This window comes from Limanda limanda, chromosome 18, assembly GCF_963576545.1.
Source record: "Limanda limanda chromosome 18, fLimLim1.1, whole genome shotgun sequence".
NCBI lineage: Eukaryota > Metazoa > Chordata > Actinopteri > Pleuronectiformes > Pleuronectidae > Limanda > Limanda limanda.
The window spans coordinates 10,107,483-10,128,432 of NC_083653.1; the positions used below are offsets into that span (position 1 = coordinate 10,107,483).

General features: G+C 39.3%; 1 protein-coding gene across 2 annotated transcripts; it reads right to left on the reverse strand.

Annotated features, from left to right (window-relative positions):
• Window positions 1-2,821: 2,821 nt before the first annotated feature.
• Window positions 2,822-12,107, reverse strand: acp1 (acid phosphatase 1). Of its 2 annotated transcripts, none has more exons than XM_061091309.1 (6): window positions 12,033-12,107; window positions 11,051-11,124; window positions 10,010-10,123; window positions 6,025-6,086; window positions 5,180-5,285; window positions 2,822-3,078 (listed from the first exon to the last, which is right to left on the reverse strand). In XM_061091309.1, the coding sequence occupies exons 1-6, from the start codon at window positions 12,073-12,075 to the stop codon at window positions 3,001-3,003; spliced, it is 477 nt and encodes a 158-aa protein (XP_060947292.1). In that variant the 5' UTR covers window positions 12,076-12,107; the 3' UTR covers window positions 2,822-3,000. The 2 variants fall into 2 exon arrangements, with proteins under 2 accessions (XP_060947292.1, XP_060947291.1); XM_061091308.1 differs by lacking the exon at window positions 10,010-10,123 and adding an exon at window positions 10,193-10,306.
• Between the last annotated feature and the right edge of the window lie 8,843 nt (window positions 12,108-20,950).

Below are 20,950 nucleotides of genomic sequence, written 5' to 3' on the forward strand. Positions count from 1 at the left end.
AACTTGTTATACTGTTATAAATAACTATAACAAATAAAACTTAAATACAAATATAAACTCTAACCCAAAGTTTCATTAAAGTGTTTGTATCCGCAAACAAATGCAGATATACGCAGAGTTTTACATTGTTGTGTTGCAGTTGTCTCTGGAGCACTAGAGCCATATACAGTTTCCAAGATTGAGGCAGAATCTCGTGCAAATAATTGCATAAGCGCACAGAGAAAATATCAAGTTTTTTTCCTGAGACAGTTAGACAACCACTCACTGGGGCGATTTGCGTGCTGTGTCAACACACAGAGCCCCAAGCAGCTGCACAGTGAGAGCAGCAGATCAGCGGTTTGTTGTTCACAATTGTTCTTGGGAGAAAGACTGTCAGGTGCTGCCAAGTTGGAGCCAGCGCTGAATTTCTCTTGCTTGTCGTTGCAGGTTGAAGCCAAACATGTGTTCTCCAGAAGAAGAAGAAGGAAAAAAAAAAAAGCGAAGGAGAAAAAAAAAGTGCCTTGGACACTAAGAGGGACGCCTAAAATACTCTTAACCATCCCCGACTGATTTTATGCACAGTATTGACATTCAGTGAGGTCTGTTCTGTTGGCGCGTGGATTACTGCCACCCACCGCCCGGACTGGGCCTCGATGGTTCGCTGCCCCCACGAGGAAGCGACCCAGCTACACAACAAGATCAAGATTTAAAGATAAAGACGATGAAACTAAAGGAAAAATGAGCAACTGGAGGAGCCGGAAACAATCGTGTGGACTTTTTTTTTCCTGCTGGCATCCCAAAAAAAGAAGATGTCAAATCCGAAAAAAAAGAAGAAAAAAAAGAAAGGGATTGCATTTTTTTTATTTTGGTTCGTTTCTTTCACGGAAAGAGCAAATTCCAAATGTACTATTTTCAGTATGATTCGCCTTCTGCGATTGGTTTGCTCTGTGTGAGTGTTTCGGGTTGAGCCCAAACGTACTACTGTACTACCTATTACACTGACTAAACGTTCTCACAGCCCCCCCGCGCTGGCACTCACGCCATAGTTTCACCCACTTGTGCTCACACTGAGAAAGAGCTGTGATTAAATTATTAATTGCATGAACATTTCTCTGCGTCTTTGTGAGACATGTTTTGCGACGATGTGGCGGTTGTTAGCCACGGCCCTCCCGTGGATCTCGGAAGAATCGTGGTACGGTCTATATTTATAAGAGTGTCACAAGGGTTCGCTGCACATCATGTAGGCCATGACCACAGAAACATGTACATACTGTATAAAACAAATCATAAGAGGACTACACCTATCTACCATAAATTAAAGTGACTGGCATTTATCGTATGGGTGTTGAATACGTATATACAGTGTACACTGTATATTTAAGAATTAAATATATTTAAATAAATTATAAGATTGGTACAACAGTGAATGGTCTTTGTTGTCTTCTGCAGCGTTTTCTTCCACAATACAGTCTCAAAATGAGGAATTCCAAGTGACCACATGACTGGAGACGGCAGATTTATTGAACTTCCCTCTGCTTCATAGACGCACAGTAAAAAAAAAAAGGTCAAGAGAGAGTGGAGTGTGCGTTCTTCAAAATAGAGGCGGTTGCGAAACCATTTTTTTATGTGAAAACTCACAAGAATGTCAGTCAGCATATTTCAGGCGCATAAATCTTCACACTGGGAAAGAAGTTTGTTTTTGAAAGGATCCGCTCGGCAGACACTGCTGACAGCACAGTGGATTCACCCAGAACTGAAAAATGGAAAGATTTTGTTTAAATGAGTTTGAGTGAGGATCTTTGATATATCTCCCATTTGAGGAGGATCCTTTTATTTTCATGTGATAGAGACAGCAGAGATGACAGGAAGTGAGGACTAAGAAAAGGGATGAGATCTAAGAAAGGTTTAAGTTGGAATCAGTCTGTGTCTCTCCCTAGGTCCAGGCATAAAGTCTGAATGTTGAGAGTTTAGTTGAACTAATTCTCAGCAAGATTTTCCTTTGACATTTTGAAAATGAAGTTGAAATGACTGTAATAACCTCGAAATTAAATTTTGTGAAGTAAAATACTCATCTTGTCCATCAAACTTAGTTAGAGCTCTTTTACATCGACTTTGTTTGGTCCGGACTTTCAGACTTTTCAATTTAGTCCGAACCACCACAACAGGTGTAAAGAGTGCCTCGGACATTTACTTCACATATTTAACATATACTTAAGAAAATTAAGTGAACAGCTTCATTCATTCAAAAGTTAGCAAACACAGCAGCCTAATTCAGACACATTTCCTTATTAAATATATAGTTCTTGATACGTCTATTCTGTTTTTAGGCTGTAAGTACAACAAACTAAATTCTGTTCCCTCTTCATTGTGCTGGAGCTGAGGCAGAAACGTCACCAGACCCCGCGATGCCAACAGCTGCAGAATGAATATTTTATGGAGCGCGTATCTGGTTAGGAACACAATTTGTTTGGGTTAAAGAACAAGAAAACCCACAAAGGGCTTGGTGAACTTTACAGGGAAGTTTGGCATTTTCACAACTATGTTAATTTGATTTCTTTCACAGCCGGACGCCACAGTTTTTACTGTACACTTGATTAAACGGTATATGTGGATGAAATACAGGTTGCTGCTGCCTGGTATTAGGAAACTACTTAGCCTCAAGACCACAGTGTGTCCATAAGACTCGGAGTAAAATCACATACAGTATATCTCAGTTTTTTTAAAGGTAATTGAGTTAAGCTCCGTTAACACATCTTTTCCAGTTATGGCTGTAATTCTGGCACAGATACAGAGACATGAACAGGAAATAATAATGTGGAAAAAAATGACTCGTTCAAAAGTATAAAGATTGAACTTATTTTATTTATAGACAAGTCTACACACTTGTCCACGCAGAATTTCTACATACACAATGTGTTGTTTGTGTAGCACATACAACAATGAGATAAAGTCCTTTAAGCGTTTTCCTAAGTGCTTGATAGACACAACCTTAACATTATTTGGATGATGGTTCCTCAGACGTTAGGAGTTTGCCTCCAGAAACGCTTTGCAGCAGCGTACACACTGATCATACACCTTCTCAAAGTCTTCGTCACTTCCCTAAGAGACAAAACAAAAAGGGAAAAGAGGGAAATTAAGACACATTTCAGGTTAAAATGTTACAGATGAATCAATAGCAATTCTCAGAATTTTTGGGATTTGCTGCTCGGAGAAGATGAGTCGTTGACGGTTTTCTGATTATTTGCCCAACTCGTTGTAGATTGATGATTCCACCAGTTTTCACTTGTTTTGACCGACCAGCAGTCCAGGAATCAATGATACTCAGTTAAGACAACAAAATGCAGCAGCCAGTGATTTATTTTGGTTTTCTGCTTGAAAAATGACTCCAATGATGAACCGATTATCAGAAGTTGAGTCATTTTCTGTTATTTCCTTTTTTTCTTTTCATTTGAATCCATTTAGAACTTATCAAGATGTTTCACTCGCACTCTGTTGGCCGTACACTTTTCTGTCATGCCATGTGGTCGCTGGCGGGAGACCACAAACCAATAATCCTCCAAGTGTCCGAACCACACTGACCGTTGGCAGAAAGAGCGACACATAGACAAACGCATGCTGATCTCCACAGAGAAACATGCTTTTCAAATATGAGACAAGTTAATACAACTGACATCAGTCACATATTGTGGTCGACCACGACCGATCTCCAAACCACATCACTTATCTGATGACTGTTTCATCTTGGGATTCTGGTTCCACAACAGAGCCACAAATAACAGTATTATAAACAGAGCTGGAGCCACACATTCTCGTTCAAGGCCACACAGGAAATTAACTTTTCAAGCATCATTACCATTTATTTGTATAAACTACAAACCTAGAAAAACAAGTGCGTGCCCCTAGGAAGTTATAAAATAATTTTGTGTATTGAAAACTTATCATCACAATTCAAACATTCAAATCGTCCAACATTTACTTTTCCCACTGTTCTATGACTTCTCAGTCATAAATTGAGAAGATAAGTCGCAGCCATGGAGCCACGTCCAAGTCATTTGGCATGACCGTCACTGCAGAGAAAGCACGCAAGGACCAAAAAGGCCTGATTGAGCCATGAGGAGTGAAAAGGAAAACCGATCTGAAACCAAAAACACTTTGTACAATCATTTCCACACTAATAAAATAACAGTTAAGTGATTTATTGTGGTGTTTAGTGGGCTCGGAGGGCCGCATTACACATTTTTCATGGTTGAAATTTTGGCATTTATTCTGGACCAAGTGAGCAAGGAACCACCCGCCATTTTTACAACTGCAGTCTACTCTGCTGTTTTGTTGTGGTGTGGTTAATTTTATAAAAGGCCAGTGGATGTTTTCCAATCACTCCATGTGTATGTGCCTGCATGAAGCGACCACATGCAGCCGAACCCTGATCTGTGCTAATCTTTATATCAACTGCAACTGACTCCATCGTCCACTGTAAAAACTTGTCCTGCTATTTTTCTCTTCCTTTAAACCTAATATGTAATTTGAACAAGTGCTGAAGGATAACATGACAATTCACATTCACCATCAAACTGTTTGGTAGAGTTATGCAAGGGTAGAGGTGAGTGCCATCCTATTTATTTCCTAAGCTCTGATGTCACTGTTTTGAGGTGGGCAACTTCATGATAAAGTGCGACTCTGGTTTGTTCAATTCCAGAGTGCGATTCTGGTTCAAAACGTTTCTTTGAAGCAAAAAAGAAAAAGAGTACAGGAAGAGTCTGAGTCATAGGTAGCAACCATTTGCACGTGTGTTGGTTGTTATCAGGTTGGTTAATTTAGCTGATGCTTATTGTCAACAAATCTTTTGAAAAACTTCTAAAACCAACATGTCTGTTTCATACCGAAAACACCCCTTCTCCTCCAAAAGAGAAAAGAAAGAAAGAAAACACATCTTCTTAGAATACAGGCTCGCTCCATATTCTTTAGAAGTCGTGCATATTTGGGGAACATTTACAGCCACAGACATTTTTCACATTTGGTGAACTTGTCAGTTTTAACAGCGGTGGGGCCGTGATTGAAGGACTGACAGTTGTTCACAGTAATAAAAGAACATGTCAGCGTGATCTGAGATTAACTGCTTCACATCAGCAGAGTCATAAACACTGTAAGGAAGAAAGAAGGAGCTTGAAACTTGAGTCTCCAATTTTTCTTGAATACTTACATAATAAGGGTCCTTGATGATCCGCTGATTCTGAGGGTCGTATGAACCGAGAAGCTCAATCTTTGCACTGTAGTTTTTCACAGACTTTGCTTTCCTGTTCAACTCACTGGGAAGACAAGAGAAAGCATTTTAACTCCACAAGAAAAGGGAGCAAGGGAAACACAAAGGGATCTAACATGTGATGTCAGGAGTAGGGTACAAATATATATCAAAAGACTTTAAATAATATTATTAAATCCACAATAATTAAGTCTTTAGGATAGACTTCCTCCCACCTCACTCATAACAACAGGTCTGGTAAATCTAACTAAACACGGACTGATTAGCCTTTTGTCTAGGACAAGGTCTAATTTTCTCAGTCTGGTCAGCTTAGCATTTGTGGAGGAAAGAAATATGTGGGCGAGAAAGGGGAAAAAACTGCCCAAGGAGCAAAGACGAGGCCTCCAAGGAACTCAGTAAGCTGCTTACAGATCAGATCTGCCATAGGCATGTGATCTCAAAATGATCCCTAAACGTTCAAAGTAGCAAAAAATATCCCTCCCCCTTGACCTCTGGAAAGAGCTTAAGAAAGGATATTGCTCATTAAAAGGAGGCATTCACCTACGAGTTAGCTCTAGTTCAATGTTACCAACACTTTCACGAGTGTGCGAAGTAGCGCACACACCACTGTCAACAGCGTTAGCGGGACAACCTGACCTGACCTCTTTTCGAGACAAATGTGTTATTTTGAAACCAAGGGAACCATTTATTAGCAGGATAGGACACTTAACACATGACAGCAGTGTTTCCAGCGACTGCGATGCACACTCGCAGAGAAAACAAACACTTTCTGCAGCAGATCGTACCTCAAGTTGCTCTCGTCCATGCAGAGAATGTACTCGAAGCTCATGAAATCTTCCTTGGTCACCTGGAAGTAGGGAGGACAAAGCAAATATTACTTTTGGCTCAGCGAGGAAACACAGACAGGGTTCAACCTTAAGCAGTGAAAACCAATCACTCCCACGGGAAGATCTGCAGGTGCAAATGTATTCAACACTTTTTGTCAGACCTCTGGGATACACGCAATAGAGTTTGGATAGCAGATATAATTTGTTTGTTTACAAAAATATTACACAGGGTATCTTTAAAGTGGCTGCCGATGCGAACCGATGATTTCCTGCAGCTGCTTCGCATTTAAGCTTTCAACTTGCAAAACATGGGGTGGCACGAAACAGGAAGTGCAATGTGTTTGCCATTTCTTCTTCAGTGTATCATTTTCAAATTTAAAAGGGAGTAATAAACAAGGAGAAGCAGCCACAGTGAGCTGCAGAACATGCAGAGTTGATCCTTCTCAGCAAGGTAGCAAACTTAAACTTTGCTCTGCTGTTGTGAGGAAAAACTATTCGAGCTGTGCACAGCAGGAAATCAGATCGCGGCTGCAATTATTGCCGTCTGAAGTACTTGTTCAAAAAAACCTATTGGGCTGTGTAGTGAACAGATACAGCAGTGATTGCTTTGTTTTTGTTTTGTGGAAGAAAAAAACAAAAACACATTTGCCGTTACCGCAGTAACCAACGGGTGTGGCCAAATCAACCAGGGCTGAAATCTCAAAGATAACAGCTTTGATACGATAGCGGATTCGCCAGCAAACTCCTTATGAAAGGGATCTAAGCTGAACATCTGTAAACATGTGGAGGGGAGCTGTGCAAAGTCCTCACTGAGCTCAGTGATGATTTAATGTAAGAAGCAGCAATTGAAAATAAATGAATAAGAACAACACACAGTACCCAGAACTGTTTTAAAGGGGTTTTGAGAGTCGATTTATAGGAATGCTTCAAAGAGAATGGGGACAAACAAGGGGCAACTGAGAGAAGAGGGGAACAAAAGGAAAATACATGAATAAATCTCCTGCAATATTCCAGATGTTGAGTTATAGACAACGATTGACATTCATTTAACAGCAGAGGAATAAACAGATGTTTGTTGAGTCTCTGAAGTCGTACAAGGTCTACAACGTCCGACTGTAGCCAATCGAGTCTGATCATTGTATTTTCCATTTGAACACTCTCACACCCTTTCTCTCACACACAGTGGTAATCTCTAGCATGTATAATTACAGACAGGGCTAATCTCTCAGCTTCTGCCTACATCACGCTCTCACACGAACTGTAAAAGGCTGTTAGAGAAGCCTGATGCAAGCCCCCGACCAGACCTCCCTCACAAGGCTGACCACTACAACAATAACAAATTCAAAAAAGTCTCTTACTAAGAAGGATTTTAAAGAAGATGCATTTGATTACAGCCAGGTTGACAGATAAAAAAGCTTTTATTTTACAGAACAAACGATGCAGAAAAACCCTTTGGCTGTTGGAAGTTTGTTTTTATCATTTGCTGTTGACAATTATCAATATAATGTTGACAAAGATGTTTGGAATGTAGAAAATATATATTTAAGCCTCATAAAACATTTCTTTGTCATAAGGGGTTGATAAAAACATCTTGGAATAATAACCTTTTTTAAAAATATATAGATAAACCTATCAGCCGATGTAAATTAATGTGGTTACAACACTATAATTACATTATGGCTCAAGCTGATGCTCATTCCTCAAATGTTGACTCAACAGTAACATGTTGAAGTATGAAATAAAAATGTAAACTCTCTTAAATCCGATGTCCCAAACTAATGGCTGGGACTTTCTGAGATCCCTAAACAATCAACATTAGCTATTCGTTAATAGGGCATGTTTGCTTTGATAACCAAACAGGTTTGTTTATTTGTGAATACCACTGGTATATTAAATAAATAAATGATAAATAAATGTACTGTTTGGCGAGTTTGCTTCAATACTGGCAGGGACAGAAGTTAAATTAAGTTCACAGAGTAAAAAATTGGGGGACAGAAACGGGGGTGGGGGGGTGGAGGGTGGGAGCAAAAGCCAGTGCTAGAAATGGAAAAAGGGTGATACAGGAAAAGGGAGAAGAGAAAAGGCTTGTCAAAGCTCATTGTGTGGATTTGGCTGGGTTTAAGCCAAGGGTTGAGCCTCTCCCCTGCTTTGAGGAGATTAGATGAGATCTCAAGCATAGGGCGAAACCTCCAAGTTCTCTCAGGGAAACATAAAAAGAGTGTTTTAAGTGCACAGGGAGTAGGAGTTGCACTGAGGATAAACCAGCACACCATACGGGCTGAAGGCCCTACATGGACAAACATCTTGGTGTAATTTCAGGCCTGCTTCACGATTTAAAACACATGCTGCAATGTGATACAGTGATTGATTGGCTTCATCAGTAATTCATACACGCCACGGGTACCATCATTTTGCACAGCAGTATAGAAACAAGCCTGAGCAAGAGGCTCTTAATCATTTTCACAGACAATCAAACACACGAACAACACGAGGCCGAGATGGGTGACAAATCAAAGGGAAACAAGTTAAAAAAATAAGATCAAAGTTCCCACCGATAGTCAGACTTTTTGGGTCTTGGCAATTAGAGTTGCATGTAAACACCAACTACTATACCAATGAAAACAATTAATAATGAAGGTTGGCTCGCTAATTACTCTGCACACCAGCATAACTGTGTAGGCAGAGTTTTGTTTGTAATATAGCTTGACCAATATGGATCTTTTTGTGGCAGATGTCAATACTAATTTATCGACCGATGTATTCATCAATAAATATGCAAACATTCCCAAGCTGTTGTTTTCCAACCCTTATGACAAAGAGACGTAACGGAGGCTTTATATTTTAATTTGACCGTGAACTTTATCATAAATAACTATAAATAAAAAAGGATTCAATTTTAAACAAACATACAGAACTTGAATTAAGGTAAACAATACATTTTTTGCATCGTTTATTTTGTAAAGTATTGATTTATATCAGCAAAAACGAGGAGAAATCTGAGAGGCTCATGTCAGCACATTCTCTCTGGTGCACAAATCAACAATGCATCGATGGTATTTGTTTTTTTCTCCGAATGTCACAACTGGTGCAAGCAAACAGGGAAGGGGCCCACTTCAGACACCGAGACAGAGCATATTTATTTTACTGATTTAATAGAAAACATAAATGGACAAGGCCTGCGGAGAAATGATGCAGACAATACTGAAAAAACAAAGACCAGTCGAAACAGGCAAACAAATATAGAGGGGAGCAGGCATAAATCCAAGATCCAAATAAAACTGTCAAAATCTTGAAGGACAGGGAAGGAGGCAAAACACAGAAATCACAAAATAGAAGCTTGCAGCTAATATCAAACCGTTCTGGCTAAGGATGTTTGATGACATTAACCTTTTTAACCTTTTCACCAACACAATTTTTTGAATGATTAATATAATCAGTAAAACAGTTCAACGCTGTTTTTGATGGCTGACCAGGCCACAAAAGTTGTGAGAATTCTTCTGAGGGTGACAGCAGACAACACTAAGTTATTGGTCATTTTTTATCATTTTGAGGAGTGTAAGTAAAGGTGACACTGTTTTGGAACATACCAAAAAGGAAAAACTATCCCAAACACATGATACCTTTTAAAATATAATGGGAATGAGTCTAAGCAAAACAAAGGGGAAGCTAATGACACTGAATCTCCTGTGTCTGGACTTCAAGTACCTTCAGTCCATTCAGTTTACCTGCAGTTCAGCCTAACTTGCGTTTGTTTTAACAGAGCAATCACCAACTTGTTAAACTCAGTAAAACAAAAATCTATCGGACCCTGTTTTAAAGGAAATGAATGGTTATGTGCTAGGTGTCAACAGAAGCTAAATGTCGAGAAGCCATTATCCTACCAACTTCACTCATACACACAAGCATCAATGAGGTGAGAAGAGCCCCGGTCATCTGTTTGTACCTGTCGGGCCCTGTGGCTTGTCTCAGTGTCGTGATTCCTGAGGCAGGCCAGACCACGAGGATCCGGTGAGCTGCCTACATTCCAGTCTGATGTAGCACCACTGTCTATGACCCACTGCAACAATAGAAAGCAAAAGGGGGTGCTAACTACTGCTAAGACATATATAGGAATGGGTATTCATACCTGCCTGGCCACATGCCCCATTGGCACACTATGCCTCTTCATGCAGGCTTGGCCACGGTCATCTGGAGAGCTTCCTATCTCATAGGTGGAGGTGGCAGCACTGTCTATCCTCCACTAGGCAGCACAGAGCATTGGGAACAATAACACAAGTCTGATGATGATGATGATAAACTATCTAACTATTGTTTTAAACATACTATGTCAATGTACTATAATAACCACTTAGATCACAGCTAAACCATCATTTAAATGATAAATAGAGTTTATTTTAAAGAACCTGGTGCTGAATAAAACACTCTTTAAATGTCATTGTATAAATATTTTAGATATGGTTCTTTTAAATCTGCCACCAATAACCACTGAATTCACATCAATATCAGTTAACAGTGAAGCTGCTGGTTAACAGTGATGCATTAATAATTAAGCTGTGAATGTAATACAGTGGAATAAGAAAGCATGACAGACAAATAAGCTTATCAACATTTGAGTAATGCATTTGTCTAGAGTATGGTCAGCTATTCATCTTCAAGATAAAATCACATATTGTCCAATGTCTATATTAAATATATAATTCAAACGTTCACAGTGGAGATTGTAAAAAAATAGTACGGAGTACGGAGTCAATCAATAAAACAAGATTGAAGGTTGAGGTTTGAGCTATAATTTTTAAATATTAGCTTCAGCAAATGGTGTTTATTTATACTTCAGTCATTTTTTGATAAATGAAGCAAGTACATTCACAGAACTTCTTCGGTTGTGAATTCCTAACACTTCATAGTCTTCCTGTTGCTAACTTCTCGAAAATATGCATGCAAGTATTTGACTATGCATGCAATAACAAAGTAATGATGACATTACCTTATCAACAACACCAGCATCAGTTGCCATCTTACAGAAGACTGCTTCAGCAATGGGGGATCTGCATATATTGCCTGTTCAAAACCACAAACAAAGTGTTATGTTTTAATACATTTAAATGAGATTGCATATTAACCGCTTCTCACAAACTGACATCAAAAACTTTTTTTTTTTTCCAAACAGAGTCACGTTTATTTGCCACTTCCATCATACAGGCTTCAGTGATGGAGAAGTAATTAACTCCAGAGATCAGTGAGCAGGTCACATTTAAAAACAACACGAGACACATTATTCAAGCACCATAAAAATCGTATCAGAGCTGGCAGTCAGTGGTCATTTAAAGTGATGTCACGTCATGTCAATCAATCACATTTTATTCATAAAGCTCATTCACAAATCTCAATGAGTCTAATACAGGGGTGTCAAACATAGACTCTAATAGAAGCTTAGATCCGGAAGATCTCTGCAGCTTTGTTTACACGTGCTTCAGCAGCCTGGTCACCTGATAAACACAGACTCCCTGCGACAGTGGTTCATTTATACTCTACGTTAAGGTTTCCTTAAAGTAACAAGCTACTTCCGGGATCAGAGAGAATGAAAACCTCCTGGCAGCTTCCTGGTTGGACTCTGACCTGCAGTCAAGTGACGCAATATATGGGAAATCACAACGTTTTGATTCATCCGATGAATGACTCACAGAAGCGTTACTCAGCGTTTCTGCTCAACGTGCTGAGTAATGTTCCAGCCGCACGCTAACAAACAACAGCTGTTTCAAAAGAACTTTAATAAGTTATAGTGATAAACTTTATTACTTCCATGTTGACGCTTATTAATAGCAGAGCAATGAAGCTAGCTGAAACTCTTGCGCTAGCGCTGTTAGCACGCTAACACATTACTACGACATTATTCATTTGTGAACAGGGAAGTGTGTGTTTACAGTTTAAAACCCGAGTTAATGTTAGATTAAAAGGACGTCTCTTACCGAGGCAAACGAATAAAACCGACTTCGTGCTAGAGGCTGCCATTTTTCCTGATGTTTCCTCTTCCTCCTTTTTCTTCTTCGCCGCCTTATTGTGAGTTCCTGACAGACCACCTGCCCTGCGGCACGTTGCTGCCCCCGTCAGGTTGGGATTGAATTACAGTTCGCAGAGACTCGTGTAATCCATGGGAGTTCTTTCTCAGTTGTTGAATAAATGGACTCAGCAGAGTCTTTATTGTGAACAGAACTGATGAGGCAGCATGTTAACCCTCTCTGTGGTCCACCAGCCATGTGCTCTCCATGATGTATGGTGAAGTTTTGACTGCAAGTCTCCACAGTGTCCCAGTCTCGTCCCGTACACTTATGTCCCTCTCTCCTCCCTCAAATAACTGTATACAGCATATATGCTTCTTTTGTTTGTACTATACTGTTTTGTATATTGAATTAGTGACACAGATTCTTTCTGCCACGCGTTCTTTTGATAATGGATCTGTGCTCCGACTGTGTGCCCCATGTTACCGGTCTCGTCTATTTCTCTGTTGGAGAATATAGCACTCGCCTCGGCTACATCAGTTCCTTCTCCCCGAGTGACGTCCAACCAATGCATAGACACAAACAATAAAGCAAACAAAATAAACCAAGATTAAGTTTTTGCTAACTGTTTAAAACTGGCACTGAAATTTAAAAAATTCAATGTTCCTATAAAGTAAAATGATCATGCGCAGATTCACCAGCTAAATGGTATTGTTGAGACAAATGTTGTTACAAAGATTTACCACCTGCACTTAGAGTTAAAGACATTAAGATATGTAACATTTTCCTTAAAACAGTATAGACTCATGCAGAGACTGCACTGAACTGTCCACCTTCAAATCATTACTTAAAACCCACATCTTCAGGATTGTGTGTATTACATTAATTCATTTTTTTGTTATTTTAAAGTGCGATTATGAGATGTTATTTGAAATATTTGCTTTTATTAGCTTTCTCTGTTATTTAAATTGATGGTAAACGGTCTGTATTTGTAAATTGCTTTTCTAGTCTTGATAACTACTCAAAGTGCTTTACAAGGATAAGAGATTAAAGGAGCAAGAAATTACATTTTAACAAGATTAAAACAAGAAAGCAGTACAAATAACTTAATCGGTAATAGTAATGTAGTGATAAATGTAGTAATAAAAAGAAGCATTTAGAGTGAACCTATTTGGCTTAATAAAGTATGAATTTGTTGACAGCACAGGTTCATCATTGTTACAATGACTTGCTCTTACAAACCAGTCCATTGGCAACTAGTCAATACAAAAAGTCATGTGTTCGCCAGACAGGAAAGAACAAATTTGTGATGATTAGAAACATATGCAAATCTGGCTCACCAGCCTGAATGAATCACTTTTATTTTATTGCTAGATTAGTCAACCCCTGCTTTGAAGTGTTAATAATAAATGTTAACGTTAGAGGGAGAAAAATAAACCCTTATCCTCTCGTGAAAGAGCATATCTGATCCCTCCACAATGTAAATTAGAGACACAACCTGGCTACAGTCGAACCATTAACAAGTGTAAATCAACCGTCAAGACTAACCAACTCCACACTTTCTACGATGTCATAGTGCAACACTGGCAAGTAAGCACTTGAGACTGTAAGAGCCCCATGGACGTTAAGACTCAATGTTCCGGACGTGTAGATTCCTTATAATGCTTTGCTAATTCCTGGTGTGAAATTCACAGGTCATGAGAAAACACTGGACCCCGATGGAGTGAGATATCTTTAACAGATTACAAGGTGTTGTAAAACATACATTGTTCTTTCAATGTGACCGGGAAACGTCCCGATTGCTAACTGGAAAATAGGTTTAATGAGATTTAAATTCATGTGTTTAGCCGGTCCATAGAGTCAGACTTATGTCACTACTTTAAAGAAGTAGAATGGAAGCACATACTTACGCTGAGGCCCAAAAGTCTTCTTATGAAACCACATTTTAACTAACTAGATCCACATTTTTATTTGGATCTACACCAAATGAACACATTCATAAAATGTTTCATCTTTTCATCAGGAACCATGAATTATTCAATGAGAAATTAATTGAAATAGCTGAAAAACCTTTTATCTCGCAGTGTTACAGAAAGTGAAAAAAAAACTCTGCTCCATGACCCATACCTAATCCTTCCACCAATTTTTATGGAAATTTGTCCAGTAGCCTTTTGTGTAATCCTGCTAACTAAAGCTGCTTTCAGACTGAACTCTGGAGATCCTCCACAGTTTCTCCGGAGAAGGTGTTTGTGTGAGCGCCCAGGTCCGAGGGAGGGCCTCTGGATTATCGGTGGTAACAAGGGGAAAAAGCGACGACACACACGTAGAGGTCACCAACGAAGGTGTGAAGAGAGTTTGTGGGGATAAGAGCCTGTGCCGATATTGATGTGAGCGGAAATAACATGTAGATCCTGCTTCTGAAGGCTGCTCCACCCTTCACCTGAATCCTGTGGAGAATAAGCCGATGTTGTTGATGTCACCGAGCAGAGAATCTCCCGCTGCGTTGTCCATGTGTGAAAGGCAAACTGCGGTGAAGGTCTGCACCCAATTCTCTGGAGATCCTCCGAAGGAATACAACATAAAAGGCAAACACAGATGAAAACATAACCTTCTTGGCGAAGGTAACAGCCCAGTTGTGAGGCTAAGGCATGTTGGCTCATGGCCTTGATCAGGCTTTTATTTCACAGTTATGTTGACGTCTACAACTCTGAATCTGTGGCAGTGTAAGAAAGACAGAGCGGGAGAAACTGTGATGTTATTTGTACAAGACACAAGTGTGTGAAGAAAACAAACGCCTTACACGGCTCGGCTGTTTACACGCGTGTTTTGTTTACTTTCAGTCTTCCATGTTCTCACCTTTTAAGTATAGGTTAGTGCTTACAATGCCTCAATAAATAAATAAATAAATAAACATAAAAAGGAAATGTCAATAGCAATGTAGTGTAGCTTTAGTGTTTCCACCCTTGGGGACCATCAGAGGGATACACAACCGCAGCATCCTGCACAGCCACACATCTGGAGGTTACTGGGAGCCATAACGGAAACAATTAGACCTGTAATGACCAAGAACGATTTCTGGCGACTGAATAAAATTCAAGAGGATCTTTATTTCGGATGTCCTTAACTGCAGCCCTCAAACCTTAAAGAAGGAAAAACAGCGTAGAAAGATTGAAGAAAAGCACCAGAGAAGAAATACACCTCCTGAATTTGGAAATTATCATCACTGTTTCAGTGAGAGCGGCCTCTGATGTGCCTCTGAGGAATGTCTGAGGAGGTTTGTTTCTGTTTAATTATGAGGAGGGGGGCTGAGAGAGGGGGATATGTTTTACATTTGACAATGAGATACAGATGCAGAAGATACAGACAAAGTAACGATATTCGGCACAGTCGGAACAGACTGACGTGAATGGAAAAAAATTTCTCAGTTCATACTAATAAAACAAACAGATGAGTAATTCTACTGGATGAACGACAAGAAATAGCTTAACCCCGACAAAAAGGCCAGACATGACTGCGGCTGATGGGCGAGGGAGATATTGAATTTTTTATGATTTAGGATTAAGGTGTACATTTAGTCTAGAAACTGCTGAATTGTATTTCCCCTTGGATCCTGAAAGACACTTGGGGATTTGTAGTATCTCTTTCAAGGTTTGTATTTACCTCCATCTGTCTGCATATTTCTGAAAACAGATGGATTTGTTATCCATATGAGGGAGCTTCAGTTGTCCCAACTGGGCCAGACAGTGTTGAGGATATATGTGGTATTGTATTAACCAATCCTCCTGCATGTTGCATCATACTAAATATTACCGTTTGCACGTCAAAACTTTAAAAACCTGTCTTTGGTTTTCTATGAACTTATGAATCAATTTGAGTTTCATTAAAATAAAGGAAGCTGGGCTGCTTTGGGAGGAATGGTTCCATGTTTTTAATGGCTGTCTTAACTGTTCAAAGGGCATCTACTTAATCTTGGAAAAATCTTACAAATCAAGGGAGACAGCCAGTAAATGAGAAAGTTTTCATCCCCGTCATAACCCGCAGCCATTACTAAGTTTATGTTCACTAAACCTTTTTACGCACTGAGCTCAGCACCATCATCTGGGCCAAACAATGAACATATTTCTTTAAAAGTACATGGAATAAGTGAATCCAACCCTCAGAGACATCAACAATGTATTTTCGTACTCCATCTTAACACAATGAAAACCTCTGTATGGGTGGAAACCTCTCATAGGTATCTTAAAGATGATGTGTACTATATTCATTGCCACTATATGACTCACTTGCACCTGCACCTACTATTTGAAGTTGGAACAACTTGGCACAGATAAAAAGTAAACATAATTTAAGATTAATAGTTATATCTATTCACGTTTTTAATGCAATCCGTTTTTTCGATTTTAAAAAGAATGATACAATTATTAAAGTTTACAGTGTACAGTCCACAGGTGTTGAAAAGACCAGTGCCCCCTATCCACACAGCCAGAAACCCAACGGAATAACATATTTGTGTATACGAGAGTCAACAAATAGCTGTTCAGCAAGCTGCCGTGCAGACTGGAAAATGGATCTGTCACATTTCATTTGGCGCCTGCTCTTGTCAGTGTCTGAGCTTTAATCACTAAATGTGTTTTTTTGAAACGTATTGTATGAATTATTTTTGCTGCTGCGAGCTCGGCACACTCTCAGCGGGCCTGCATGGCGGCTCATAGCCCATAGGTGGAGCTTTCGTGTCCGGGGGCGAAAGACACCTTCTCAGGTTATGTTTACATACCTGCTTTAATAAAATGGGGAGGACCAACTGCTGCCAGAAGAGGGTCTCATGCAATACAGTGGACACATGTGCTGAACTGGCACTCAAAACTTTGCTGAACTGCCCCCCCGTTGGGACCCTCAAAGTATAAGACGTAAGGATAATGAATGGATGAATGGATGGAGATCCTTTAAATGAAGCATTAAGAGTTTGCAAAACATATTAACTTGTTTAATTAGTGAAAACCACATCAGCTCATGACTTTTGGCCCTTTGTTTGCTGCTTTGATATTTAGTCAATTACAACCATTCCCCTTTTCTGACATCCCACAGTTTGCTTTTCATCTTCCCCACATTATGAGGCATTTCAGGGATGGATGTTACAGCTGTTCTTCTACAGAAAATCCAATTGACTACAGGGTATGCTTCCATTTAATAACATTGGCTTTGTATTCACTTTAAGCCTTTTATTCATGCAGGGATTTGGTTTTTAAACGTAAACATTACTATAATCTGGGCAATATTAGTTCATAGATGCAAAGAAAAAATAGGATGTTTTGAGTGTGCTCATAGTTACAGATGTGAATGGAGGAGGTTGTTATCAACAACCCGAGCAACAAGCAACAAGAGATTTGTCCAGGACATAGATATATATTAGACAAGTACAAATGTAGCACTAACTATTATGAAATCCAGGCCTGCTATGGTTTTACAAGTAGGATTTCATTAGGGTGTATAATAACTCAAGACTTCAGATTTGTCTTTGTTCCTTCAAGTATGGCTCTAATTCCTTTCAAAGTTCATTTCTGCTAAAGTAATGTAACTGATTGTATCCCTGGTGTGCTGCAGTTCCTCAGCACAGTGAGAGATTTTAATCAATTCAATATGATCAGGGAAAAATAGGCAGAGCAGCTGTATTTTCAAATGAACTGCACTTGTGTTTATGCTCATTAAGCTGCAGTATTTATCCATCTATTATATTGGGATTGTCTTTTTATAAACAGAATAAACTAAAATGTAAATAATGGGCCTGTTTTAGTTTATTGTAACTATTGTTTACACGAGAATATCCGACGACATTCAAACAAATGTCCGCTTGTGTTGTGCTTCATTAGCGAGATTTATATTCAATTAAACTGCTATAACAGTTTGTTTTATGCAGCAGGGATTCACAAGTGTGTCATTGCTTAGTGAAGTTAAAAACTTCACGAAAAACCTCATGCATTAATACAGATTCACAAGAAGCAGAGTATAAACACATTATCTGGTGTGAAATATGTGATAATTTACAAAATATCGAAAAACTTTTTTAACATTAGATCTAGGCCTTGGTAGTTGTGGGGGAAAATTATGTTTTATTGAATAGAGATAATCTTATCACACTGGTGTATCTTCCATCTAATTCTCCAATAAAATTGGTTGTAAATAGTTATTTGATGCCATAAAACGAGGTCAAGCGACATGATTAAAAGCTGTGATTGCAGCTTATCCCCCAATCGCCACTTCACAATCTTTGGCTCCAGATGTGCCAGATACCATTGTTCGTATCAATGATATTTTGGCTTTCTGGATAGTGGGAGCAAGTGGAGACGAGTTATCGATCTTTATACATAGTCTATGGTTCACCATCCTAGCTCTGTTTTAAATTACCTTGAACTCATGAGGCAAAGATTTGTCTCTTCACTTATTTTGTCTGCTGTGTGGTGCTGGCCTGGTAGCGCACCGTGGGTTTATAAGAGCTTCTAAACCAAAACCAGCTGCCTGCTGTGGTTGAAAACAAACGATGATGATAGCAGGGAGAGGAAAACAAAACAGTTAAGCTTAGGTGTGTATTAACAAAAAAATTAGCTGCGAGACAAAGCTTAGTGGAGCCAAGGAACGCTGCAGAATCGGGTGATAATTCTCCCTAGGTTTATCACCATGGATGACGTCTTCACATTTGGCTCAACATTATTACTCGATCCGTTGCGAGAATGAAAATGTTGATCCAAGTAGCTTTGAATGTCTGCACCGTGTTATGTCTATTGCTCAATCAATACAACATATTCTCTGCATGTTGTTTTCTGTCCTGAGACAAAAACAACAGCAAAATGAAGTCAAAATAAATGTGAAATGAAAATATTTGATGTTTAATGAAATGAAACAGTTGTGTTAAAAAATACAGTAAGATGAGCCTCTGATAAATAGCCCCCGAATAACTAAGTGGGAGGTGATAGTGACCTTATATTCCTGGAAATTAGCGCGGAATGCATAATTACAAATTATTACCTACTTTACATAACACTCAAACAATAGCTGCAAGTAAAAGATGTCTGCAGCAATTATACCTTATAATGTGCAATCCATGTTTTATTTGAGTCCGCCAGTTTCATTCACGTCTCGAGGATGGACGGTAATTATTGTGAATGAATCAGTTAAAACACAATTAGCAGACGATGCAGTCCTGCATTAAAGTGGAGAATGTGTCTCTCTGAGTCTCAGCGGCATAAGTCAAGAATTAAATACTGTAATGGTGAGAAGTCTCATGGGATAAAGTGACTTATGGTGTCAGTGTTGTTTGCTCTGCTCCGTCTCTGCTCTGTTTCTCTTTGTCTACTGTGTGTGTGTGTGTGTGTGTGTGTGTGTGTGTGTGTGTGTGTGTGTGTGTGTGTCCCCTGGCTTTTGGGGCCAACAGTGCTGTTTCAGGGTTAATGGTGAATGTCTTCCTCATACTCCCATTTTGCTCTTAGACTGTCAATACAGATGTAAATGCCCCAAGAAAATCTTATAAAAAAGATAAGCAGTAATTTTTTTACAGGTTAAGCCAGATCAAATGAAAATTTTTTTTATTTTTGGAGTCTTTTTTGAGGAAAGTAAATCCAATATCACTCAACCTTTATCCCCATCTTTGGTCTCCACCCACCGAGATAAATATCTGACCCTGAACCTTTTAAACGCTCTTAGCTGTTTACCAGCCAGTTGTTAACCTTGTTTGCCTGCTGTGTGGTGCTCGGCAAGTGGCGCACAGTGGATTTTAATAGCCATTTAGCTGCTGTGGCTGAAAATGAAACTCGTGAGGGCGGAGGCATTTATGTTTTAAAAGAAAAACAATAAGCTGAAAGGGGCTAAGAAATCCATAAAGAGAGTTGCATAATTCTCAGTGGGTTAATCATGTGAAATGAGGCATTTAATCCATTGTTACTTCTTAAAAATGTAATATTTTTATTGGCCAATTATTTATACAATTATTCACACGACAACCACGTCTACCTCATGTTCCTAATCCTTTAACATCCTCTTAACCTTGTCATGGCTGTGAAGGATCATTAATCATATTGACACCGCCGGCATGCGCCAGACTTCTACTGCTTCAGTACTCAAAATCAGAGAATTCATGTTGAGGACATCATGATTTACTTGAAGCGGAGATCAAGGAAGGATAAAATACAAGTAAACACTGCTGAATCCCCAAACGAGCTGTTCAGCCTGATTTTAGGGAAGCCGGTCAAAGAAATCACATGGCTGAATAAGAGCAATCAACACGAAACCCAGATGTGGTGCGATGATTATGCACGAGCGAAAAAACATGAGTCCACTTAAATGATTTGAGAGAATTCAATGACCAGGTCTTCAGGTCATTCTCTGTCAGTCCTCCGTTAAACTAACAAGCAGAAAGATAACACAGACGGCTCGTTTTCTGGTGCGGTAACACATTCAGTGTGTGGTGTTTGCTCTTAAAAGAGAGTAAGTGAGGATTTGAATCTGATTCGGAAGGCAATTAAGCCAAAGGCACGCAATACTTCAGCCTAACGACTCTCACACGGTGTATTCTGGTGCTGCCCTCTGCCTTTTGAGTGAGTGAACCTGGCGACTGGTGACTTAAGTGTTCAGTTTGTCAACAGATGTTTTGGATTCCAGTTCAGTGAATGTTTGCAATTACACGAGGAAGCAAAGAACAGTGATTCCGTTGTTACTCTTAAATTTTTATGATGGGATTTGCAATTTTCTTCTTTAACTTCGATCCATTGCTTGAAACCTTGATCTTGCAGCCCTGGCGAGCCGAGAGGGGTTTCGACATACTTTCTGAATACTCTGTCAATGCTGGAGACTTATGCAGTGTGAAATGAGTATTATGGAAACATGTGCAGACTTGCATT